This window comes from Panthera uncia, chromosome F2, assembly GCF_023721935.1.
Source record: "Panthera uncia isolate 11264 chromosome F2, Puncia_PCG_1.0, whole genome shotgun sequence".
In the NCBI taxonomy this organism is placed as follows: domain Eukaryota; kingdom Metazoa; phylum Chordata; class Mammalia; order Carnivora; family Felidae; genus Panthera; species Panthera uncia.
This window is the reverse complement of record NC_064812.1, coordinates 48,689,441-48,700,369: the sequence shown is the minus strand read 5'-3', so window position 1 is coordinate 48,700,369 and position 10,929 is coordinate 48,689,441. Positions and strand designations below refer to the sequence as shown.

Sequence of the window (10,929 nt, the reverse complement as noted above, 5' to 3'; positions counted from 1 at the left end):
CCGCCTCCTCCCGCCCCGCCCACCACCACTCCCAGTGCTCTGATTCAGATAAACTCAATATTTTAGATCTAACCCTGCTGCTGCCAGAGTTATTCCCCTCAAATGTGATTCTTGTTATTGAAACCCTTTGGTGTCTTATCAGTTACCTTTATGATAAACTTTAAACTACTACGCTTGGTATATTTTGAATACCATGTAAACTATTCCATAGGATGCTGTGCAGTTTAGTTTACTCAGTTTGCCTGTTAACCTTATCACTTGACACTATCCCTACCTTCCATTCTCCAGCCATTCTAATAGTTCTCCAAATGCACCATAATTTCTGTAATTTTCTCTTGGAGAATTATACTTCAAGAAACAGTTCATTCAAAGGAAGACACAGTTCATTCAAAGATACCTTCTCTGTGAACTGTCTCCTGATTCTGATAGTTTGGATTATCCACTTTTTCTTGTGTGCCCCAGATGTTCTACTTTACATTTTGCATCTATTTTAGTAACTGTAACACTGAAAGGTATTTATTTGTTTACAGGTTTGTCTCCTCACTAGACTATGAGCTCCTTGAAAGAAGGAATCCTGTCTTACTCATCTTTATATCCCCAGTGTCTAGCACAGCTCCTGGTACATAGTAAGTGATTAGCAACTTCTTTTTTGAGTAAGACTCTATTTTAACACTCTTAACTCCACATATTGACGGTTACTTATACTGATCTAGACCTATATTGTCATAACAAAATATGATTGTAGACTTTTAACACTTTTGAGGCACAATTTTCTCATCCATAAGATGAGACTAGTACCCCCCCACTCATACAACATTATTGTAATACCAGATTAAAGAATATATATAGCAGTGCATTATATTTTAAGTGTCATACAACTTTATGTTGTTAAGTGTGGGAACTAATCGTATGTTGAAATTGATCATTTTATTTGCTGTGTTCCTTTTAAGGCAAAATGGTACCATTTTTGAACCATTTCTGTCATGTTTTGCAGTTACTGATTACCAGAAGCATGTACTCAAAATAACGAATCCTATGCCTGTTTATCTTTTTTGCTCTGCAGTTACCTTTCTATCTAATTGACTAATAAAGTCTCTCAATTTTCTTTTAATCTGCTTCCAAATGAATTAACATCTTCACCTTTCCTTAGATCCCTCATCCATTGTTCAGAGGAAGAAGTGTCTTTTTCTTGGAAGACTAATCACATCATCTGTGACAGCTATGCCTTTCCCTTTTTTTTCCCTCACAGGCTATAGACATCATACTTGATGGATTAGTGATCTACACTTTACCTACTTTCTTGCCTTCCATGCATTCTTTAAATTTTTAGAAGTTCTGTAATTTTAACATGCCAGATTATATGTAACATATGGAAGTTAATAATAAAAACAAACATTTGGGAACCAACCACTTAAGAAGTAGGTCAGTACCTACACAGTTAAAGAGCTACCTGTGAGCACGTCTGTAACTGCATGGTCCTGTCTTTCTCCCATCCCTGAAGTAACTGCTGTTCTGAATTTTTTTTTATTCCGATTTTTTTATCTCTTCTTTTCCTTAGTTGCATTACCACAAATGTATTTTTTTTTGTTTTGAGTATAATAAATGTTCTTTTTATAGCCTTTGTAAACCTTGCACAAAAGGCATTTTAGTATAGAGGAAAACCTAATTTACAAATCTTTATACGTTCCAGAGAAAATATTCAAGTATCATAAAAGAATACATAGAAAAATTTCAGTGTGCACATTCATATTTATAATTAAATAATCATGGAGACTTACTTTTGGGCTGTGCTTATTGCCTCACCATATACAAAATGAAGTGCCTTATCCAGAGGACAGAAATATAGCAGAAGTATTCTCACATATTAGTTTCTTTAGTTTGTGCAGAAATGTTTCCATTAGATTCATAGTGTACTCCTTGGAAGAGTGACAGTTTGTCATTTGATTGCCTTTGGACCTTAGCAGTTCTTTAATGGGCTTCATTCAGTTTGTTGATTGTATAAGCATTTGAGACTCAGAATCCACAATGCCACCATGTTTTTGGATTTCTTTTTCTTTTTTTTTTTAATTTTTTTTTTTCAACGTTTTTTATTTATTTTTGGGACAGAGAGAGACAGAGCATGAACGGGGGAGGGGCAGAGAGAGAGGGAGACACAGAATCGGAAACAGGCTCCAGGCTCCGAGCCATCAGCCCAGAGCCTGACGCGGGGCTCGAACTCACGGACCGCGAGATCGTGACCTGGCTGAAGTCGGACGCTTAACCGACTGCGCCACCCAGGCGCCCCTGGATTGCTTTTTCAATCATGGAAGTGTGGCATTTTCAAAGGAATTGCATAGCAAAAGATGAAGTCATGATAGCTGCCAAAAGAATTCATTTCTTTCTTCTTTGTGTTTAAGAGTTGGAAGTATTTCTTGATGACCTTAGTTTAGAATGTTAAATCTTAGACGTGGGACTGAGTAAGAGGAAGATGACCTCAGTGGAGAGTGTTAAATCTTAAAGGTGGGACTGAGTGAGGCTCAGAACTCCATTTGTATTTTTTTTTCATTCACTATTACATTTCTAAGACCCATTCAATGTTGTTGCCTGCAACTGTAGTTCATTCATTCTCATTGCTGTATAATGTTCCATTATTTGAGTTAGCCTAATTAACTTAACCATTTTTCTACCAGTGGACATTTGAGTATCAGGTTTTTTTGTTGTTATTTTGAAGTATGTTTACACTTGGCACACAGGTAAAAAATTTTCGTATTCTATATCTAGAATTGTTCATTGAAGGATATGCAAATGTTCAACTTTATATGATAATGCCAAATTGTTTTCCAGTGATTGTACCAATTTTAACACCTACCAGCAGGATTTTACCAATTTAAACACCTAGTCACAGTGGGGCACCTGAGTGGCTCAGTTGGTTAAGCCTTTACTTCTGCTCAGGTCATGATCGCATGGCTCATAAGTTCGAGCCCCACATCAGGCTCTGTGCTGACAGCTCAGAGCCTGGAGCCTGCTTTGGATTCTGTGTCTCCTTTTCTCTCTACCCCTGTCATGCTCATGATCTTTCTCTCTCTCAAAAATAAACAAACATTTGAAAAAAAAAAAAAAATGAAACACCTGGCAGCAGTGTATAAGAGCCACCATTGCTTTACTTTTTTTTTTTTTTTGCCATTATTTGGTACTGTCAACATTTCTAGTTTTTATCATTCTAGTGAGTTTAAAAATAACATTTCGTGTGGTCTTGAGTTTCTCTGATGAATAATAAGATTCTGCATCTTTTCACGTACAAATTGACCTTACAAGTTTCCTTATTCTATAAAATTCCTGTTCAGGCTTTTTGCCCATTTGACTACTTGTGTTGTTTTATCTTATTTTTTATAGAAGTTCTCATATAGTTTAAATACTAATCTTTAATCAGCTTTATGTTTTATAAATATCTTATAATTTATAGATTGTCTTTTAGTTTGGTTTATAATATTTTATGATAAACAGAAGTTCTTGGTTTCTACATAGTAAAAATATTTACACTTTGCTTTTTTGGTTAGTAAGTTTAAGAAATCCTTCTGTTCTGGGAGGGCACAAAACAGTTTTCTGCTCTAATTTCTTCTAAAAATTTTAAAGTTTTCCTTTCGTATGTACATCACTAGTCCATCTTGAATTGATTTTGTGTATGATGTAAAGTGAGGATCCAATTTAATTTTTTCATATAGGTAATTTCAGTCTTATTTAGTAGTCCCTCTTTTCCACAGATCTGCATTGTTATGTCTGTTACATGAGGATGTCCTTACATACCTTGGTCTATTTTGGGGCTCCCATTTCATTTCATTTATTTCATCTTGTTTATCTTGTTTTATTTACCTTCTATCAGTCTTGGCAGGCATTTGTTTGTTTTAGTGTTCTTTTATTAAAATAATTTTTTTAATGTTTATTTATTTTTGAGAGAGACAAAGAGAGACAGAGCACAATCAGGGGAGGGGTAGAGAGAGAGGGAGACACAGAATCTGAGGCAGGCTCCAGGCTCTGAGCTGTCAGCACAGAGCCAGACACAGGGCTGAAAATCACGAACTGCAAGATTATGACCTGAGGCGGGGTCAGACACTCAACTGACTGAGCCACCCAGGTGCCCCTGTTTTAGTGTTTTCTAAGAACTCTGACTCTGTCGATTCTTTCTGTCACCTTTTTTCTATTTCATCAGTTTCTGTTCTTTATTATTCCATACTTTTTTGGGGTTTTTTGCTGTTAATTTCTTTCTAACTTAACAGATTGACCTTACTAATTGAAAGTTGAAAACTTACTAATTTTCAACCATTTTTCTTTCCCTAGTATAAGTTTTTAAGGCTATAGATTTGCCTCTAAGTTGACTTTTCTTGTATCCCACAAATTTTTATATGGTATGTTTGTTATCTTCCAGTTCTTGCTTGTTTTTTTTTTTTTTTTTTAATTTTTCAGCATGACTTCTTCTAACCTATGAAATATTTAGAAGTTTTTTTTTTCTCTATTTGTGTTTTTTAAAATTTTTCTTCCATTATTGATTTTTGAACTTAATTGTATATGATCAAAGCCTGGGAACAATATGATTGATATATATTCTTTGAAATTCAGTGAGATTTTCATTATCTTCCAGTATATGTATTAGTTTTCTGTATGCCTCATATATGCTTGAGAAATGTTTCTTCTTTCTTTCTTTCTTTCTTTCTTTCTTTCTTTCTTTCTTTTTCAAGAGTGAGCACGGAGGGGGAGAGAGAGGGAGAGAGAACCTTAAGCAGGCTCTGCGCCCAACATGAAACCTGGGCGGGGCTTGATCTTGCCACCTTGAGATCACGACCTGAGCCAAAATCGAGTTGGACACCTAACTGAGCCACCCAGGTGCCCCAAGAATGTTTATTTTCTAATTGTTTGGTATATGATTCTGTTTAAGTTCTGCTTATTCATTTTGTTTTTATTTTTATTTTTGACCTATGAAAAATTGGAGTGTGTTGAAATCACCCATGACAATGCCAATATGTCAGTTTCATCCTGTAGTTCTAAAAATCCTTTGAGGCTTTTTTTTCCCTTGCCAAGAGATGGTGAATTTTGTTTTGTCTTGTCTGGATAAATATTTGATTTGCTCAGGAATGTTTCAGGGCAGTAAGAGTAGGAAAAAGCACAGGATGTAGAGGTCTATTCTGAATAATCCTTTCCCCTCATTTTAATCTTATTCATCAGAGAGAGTGGCATATTTTCAGTACTGCACTTATAGGCTGGATTCTTCAGGTTTCTTTGGCTCAGGTGCAGAGTTGGAATTTTGATCCTTTTAGCATGTTTCCTTTCAGACTCCTTCCATTTGTCTTCGTTCCCTTCCTATCTTAGGCCATGATGGAGTTCCCACTTCTACCTTTTTGGACACTCACCCCATCTAGTTTATTTTCATCTTCCCAGGTTCATCCTTCCTGAGATGATAGAGCTGGACCTACTTTCCCCCCATGCCTTGTAGGAGATTGCTGCTCTGTTTGAGCTCTGAAATCAGCACAAGGATTAGCACTTCACCAAGCTTCCTCTTTTAATGGAGGGGACAGCATTACCTTCAGCAGCTAATCAGGTTTGGGTGGATTAGAAGTTGGAGAGTGGCAGTCTTCTGCCTTACTGTTTTATTTTCCAGACATCTCACTTTCTCTCCTTCATGCATCCTGCTCTGACTTCTGACAGATGCAGCTGAAGTCCCAGTTTGAGATGACTCACTTCCTGTCCTTGACCATTCTTGTTCTGGAGTTTCTTTGCCTTGCCAGTTTGAGTGTCTCTCCTAGGGCTGTCATTCTAGTTTGGGTTCATCTAACTGATGCTGCATTGTCTCCTGTTACTTGTGTAGCTGCTTTTTTTACTTCTTATTATTCTGTTATAGCTGGGTCAATAGGCTTTGCTGCTCCAAACATAGAATCTGCTCCACTAAACTGGGAGGTGCCAGCCAAGGAGTCCTCTTCCTTAGGAATACTCTGCAGCTTTAGATTCAGTTTGGTTCTTTGGGAGAGACCTCTGTCATCATGTCTCTAATCATCCCCAGAATAATTGTCTTTGGAGCTCCTCACTGACCATCATGTCTATCATATTGGTCTTCATGGTGGTCCCACTCCCTCTGTAGTCATCATCCCTTAGTAGCCACTACCACATTCACTTCTGCTGTTTATCCTGGAGCCATAGCTTCAATCATAGTCTCTGCTGTGTTGGTCATTTTAGCAATCCTGGCCTCCATAATGATCATGATATTTGTCTTCACAGCTGTCATCACCTCTTCTAGGTAGTCATCCAAGCTGTGTGTTTGGATGTTTTCTGAGAATCCTGATTTCTTCCTCAGCCAGAAGAAAAACCATCCTTGTCTTTAACTTGAGCTTAATCAGGAGTATCCATTGGAATTTTAACCAGAAACTCTTCATTGAGGGCATTGAGCAAAGAAGGCAAGTTCTCAAACTCCACATAGTCAAAACCTTTCAATCTCTTTGAGTTGCTGGGTTCACATGGTAAATGCACTGCACTGATAGTTAATCCTCTAAAGAATTCCTTAATGGAGACTTCTGTCACATCACCAGTTGTGTTTCCTAGAAAAGTGGTATAGAGTAGCAATTTGGGAAGATGGCTCTGGTCAATAATGGGTTGCCAGGCAGCCTGTAGAGCAGTGGTCAGGATGCAGTGATTAGTTGGAGGTGCCTTATACATGCTGTTATCATTACTGTATCAAGTGGTTGATACATCTTCCAGATCAGTCCCACTTAGTGGTTTGGAGACAGGGATGCTTCCCCTACCAGTGCTATCATCCTCAGCCAGAAAGTCTGTTGGGGAAATGGTCTTCCCCTTCTTTTTTGCTGAGGCTGCTATGTTGGGGAGCATTTTCTTTTAAACATGCAAATTAAAAATTTTATGTCTATTTACTGAATTGAACGTCTTGTCATTTTCTTTGTTCTCCTTAATAATGCTGTTTGTCTGCTTTCATAACTAATCCCACCTGTCTTTTTGTTTATATTTGTCTCATATGCTATTTTCCATATTTTTAAAAATTCTGTTAGTATCTTTACTAAGTGTCTTTTTTGAAATTATCCATATATATTTGTTGTGATTATTTCTGTATTTGGATTCTCTTTGTGCTTTCTTATAGTTCTGGTTATTTATGCTTTTAAAAATCTGTCTAGACTTTTATGGATTAGTTGAATTCTTGGGTTTTTTAAATTCTACTCTACTAGCTTGGAAATTATACTGTCATTTCTATTTTATGATTACCCTTGAAATTCTGCTGAGAGTGCAGTACAGTCTAAAATTAAACCAGATTATAATCCCTCTGCAAGGGATTTACATAATTAGCTCCTATAATAAAATGTTGTTGTTATTTTACTCAGACAATATTTATTTAGATTTACTTGTATGGTTACCAATTTCTTTGTCCTTCTTTCCCTTGCCTCTTAGAGCATCCTTCTGTGGTAATTTTATTCGTATATGAAACATGTTCTTTAGATTTTCTTAAGGTAAAGGTCTACTGTTGATAAACTCTCTTTTGGTTTTTCTGGCAATGTCTTAATGTCTTCCATACTCTCCAAAGAGAGTTTTAGTGGTTGAATAATTTTTGTCTCAGTTCTTTGTAGATATGCTTGTTGTACCTTCTATGCTTTCATTGTTGTTAAGAATTCTGTCACATTATTCTCTTCCTTTGTAATGTCTTCTCTCTGGCTGCTTTTATTTAACATGGTCCTTTGTTGGTGTCCTGCAGTTTCACTACTGTGTGGCCACATGTGAATGTCTTTATTTTTATCCCACCTCTTTTACATATACATATACATATACATATACATATACATATACATATACACATGCTGTATTTCTTAGAATTGTGGATAAATGTCTTTCATTGTTTCTAGAAAATTAAGTCACTTTCTCTCCTAGTATGACCTCCTCTTTCTTCATTTTCTGGAATATGAGTAGAAATATATGTCAGATTACTTTCATGTCTTTTAGCCTTTCTTTGGTATTTTCCATCTGTTTATTTCAGTACTTACTTGTTAATGACTTTTGCAGATTTATATTCAAATTTACTGATTCTTAAGTTCTATCTGGTCTGAATAAACTATAGAATTTAATAATAATATATTGAGATCATCTCATTAGTTATGACGAATGTGGCATACTGATGTGAGTTTTTATATACCCCACATGGAAGCTGAGTGTGGGGTATATGAGAGCTCCATTATCTTCTCAACTTGTATAAATCTGAAACCATTCTAAAAGAAGGAGTTTAAGCAAATTCTGTCAGGTTTATTTTTCAAATATGCAATGCTATTTTTCCAAGTCTTTTTGCTTGACCGTGTTTTATCTTTTATTGTTAAAACTAAATTTTTAAAAATTTATACTTAATCTGTACTATTAATCATCATAATATGTAAAGTCCATGTAGGCTCAGAGAGTATTATTTTTTGTTTCTACTCATGGTGACTTGTTTTCTTATAAGTTTGATTTTTTTTTTTTTAAACCGTAAGCTCATAACTGGTTGCTCTTTATCTTGGGTAATCACAGTGGCTTAAATTGGGGTCCATTCCTGCGAGCATATGTATATTTCTGCTGTGTTACAGGTTATAGCAGACTTGGGTTCTTGCTTCTTGTGGGAGTCTCTGCTCCCTTACCTTGCAGCAGACCGAGTGCTTTATCTCTTGATCCCAGCGCTGCTATCAGCATGCACATCCAGGGCAATATTCTAGTTAAAAAAAATGTATTTTTTGCTTACTACTCGCTGTTATATTTCAGCTTAGTTAAAAGGTTTTTTTGTTGTTGTTTTTTTGGTTTTTGTTTTGTTTGTTTTTTTGCTATTATATGGGGTGGGAGTAAGCTTGATAATTTTTTATACTTCTTGAAAATATAACAGTGTTTGAAAACTATACTGGTTTTAATTTATCCAGGATCTTTTACACTGAAGCAGGAGGACCTTTCAAAATATTTAGTATACCAGCTACTTAAAATTAAAAGCCTTCAGTTTCAAACCTTCACCATTGACTTTCTTCATTGTCCATGGATTATTGAAAGTTTCTATTCCCATTGATTTTCTTCTATGAATATGACACCTGACGTACCTGCAGGTGATATAATCCTTGAGTTGGTTTTCTCACCTGCAGAATAACAGCATTGGCCTAGATGAGGTTGCAGAATCTGTGAATAAATGTTAACCAAAGTTAATTAATCAAATAGTAAGCAACTGTTTATCTTTTTTTTAAAAATTTTTTTAATGTTTTTATTTTATTTTTGAGAGAGAGAGACACACAGTGAGAGTAGGGGAGGGGCAGACAGAGATAGAGACAGAATCTAAAGCAGGCTCCAGGCTCTGAGCTGTCAGCACATGGGGCTTGAACTCACAGACTGCAAGATCATGACCTGAGTCGAAGTCAGACGCCCAACTGACTGAGCCACCCAGGTGCCCCAACTGTTTACCTTTTTATACACATACACACATATATACAGACACATAATATATGCAACTATAAATAAGTGAAGAGAGAGTATAATGATTTTGAGAGTGTTAGATTCCTGAATTTGGGGGAATGATCTAAATGGAGCATAAAAAAGACTACAAACAGGGAAAAACAAGATAAACATTATGTTCATTAATTTCTCTTCATCTTGACTAGAATGTTCCATTTTATCCTTCCTTTAGTGGGTTAAAGGTGGATAGAAATTTAGTCTTAAAATATTTGCCATGTAGAAAAAAGGTGAAGTAGCTCAGCTTTGTATTTTACTTTAAAAAGTAAAAACTGAGGTGAAGGAATGAAGTAGAACATGGAAAAAATTAACTAAAGAAATGTAAGATTTACTGGAGACAGGATAACAAATGCAATATATAAATCTGAACTAGGTCCTATAGTGAAAAAATATGATAATGCCTTGTTTGTGACAGTCGAAATTATAGAATATGGACTGTATAATAGAGAATAGTAATGTACTAGTTAAATCCCTGAATTTGGTCGTTGTTCTTGTGTTATTTAAGAGCTTTGTATTAGGAAATACACATTGAAGTATTAAAAGGTGAAGTGCCAATTTACTTAGGTGGTTCAGATAAGTAAGCAAGTAAATAAATGAAGTATATCTTATATAATAAAAACTATTTGTATGTTTATTTTTTTTATAGACTAACCCTGGATTCTTAGTATCATCATTTATTTTGTCCAAATTGACCTAAATTTGGTTTATTGGCCATATTCTTCTTTAATGCTTATAGTACTAAGTTTTCATTTTAAATGGAAGACAACTGTGAATATGTCATTTGATGAGTTGAAAATAATGTATTAGGTACAGTTTCCTAATTGATTTAAACTGTTTTAATCATATTGAAAGTTACACTCCCTTGTCTAACACCTGAATACACTTTTTAATAGGTTTAAGCTGAATATTGGGACATGGCCACTGCTTCACCACGTTCTGATACTAGTAATAACCACAGTGGGAGGTCACAGTTACAGGTAACTGGTAAGTTATTTTCATAATAACTTAATATAGCAATTCCCTGCTGAACCTTCCTTTTTAATACGCAATTCAGCAAACTTATTCCATAAGTGTCTTTTCTTTTAGTTTCATACTGTGGTATGTTTGTTGCAATAGGCCTTAAAGGTAGAGACCTTCTAAAGTATTTTATTTACTCAGTAAATATTTATTGACCCTGTGCTGAATGCAGGGAAGATATATCCTCTTTGGTAGTGGGAAAATTTGGGTATTAGAAAAAACATCATTGAAATGGTTCTTAAATGGTTACTAGAGTAGAGAAGGATGTTGAAGGCTGTTTTTCATTTATTTAGCCATCCAATCATTGGCCAGAATTTAATTGGAATTACATATAAGAAAACATAAGGCCCTAGTTCTCCAGGAATTTACTGTGTAGTATTAAGACAGGTTTGTTTTATATGGACAATTATCATTCAGAGTGATTATTAACTAGATGCA

The 10,929-nt window shown here is 35.3% G+C and overlaps 1 protein-coding gene and 1 pseudogene across 4 annotated transcripts in view; one reads left to right on the top strand and one right to left on the bottom strand.

Moving 5' to 3' along the window:
* The window catches only part of WWP1 (WW domain containing E3 ubiquitin protein ligase 1), a 134,029-nt gene that overhangs the window by 23,228 nt on the left and 99,872 nt on the right, over positions 1–10,929 (top strand). For 2 of the 4 annotated variants that reach the window (XM_049633184.1, XM_049633180.1), the window contains exons 1-2: positions 6,337–6,419; positions 10,368–10,458. In XM_049633184.1, coding sequence (XP_049489141.1) covers positions 10,389–10,458 — 70 coding nt within the window. In that variant the 5' untranslated portion in view covers positions 6,337–6,419; positions 10,368–10,388. Of the gene's footprint in view, positions 1–530; positions 627–6,336; positions 6,420–10,367; positions 10,459–10,929 lie in introns of those variants that run through there. The other 2 variants (XM_049633182.1, XM_049633183.1) reach the window with 2 other exon arrangements.
* On the bottom strand, positions 3,874–6,849 carry LOC125924237 (eukaryotic translation initiation factor 4B-like; annotated as a pseudogene).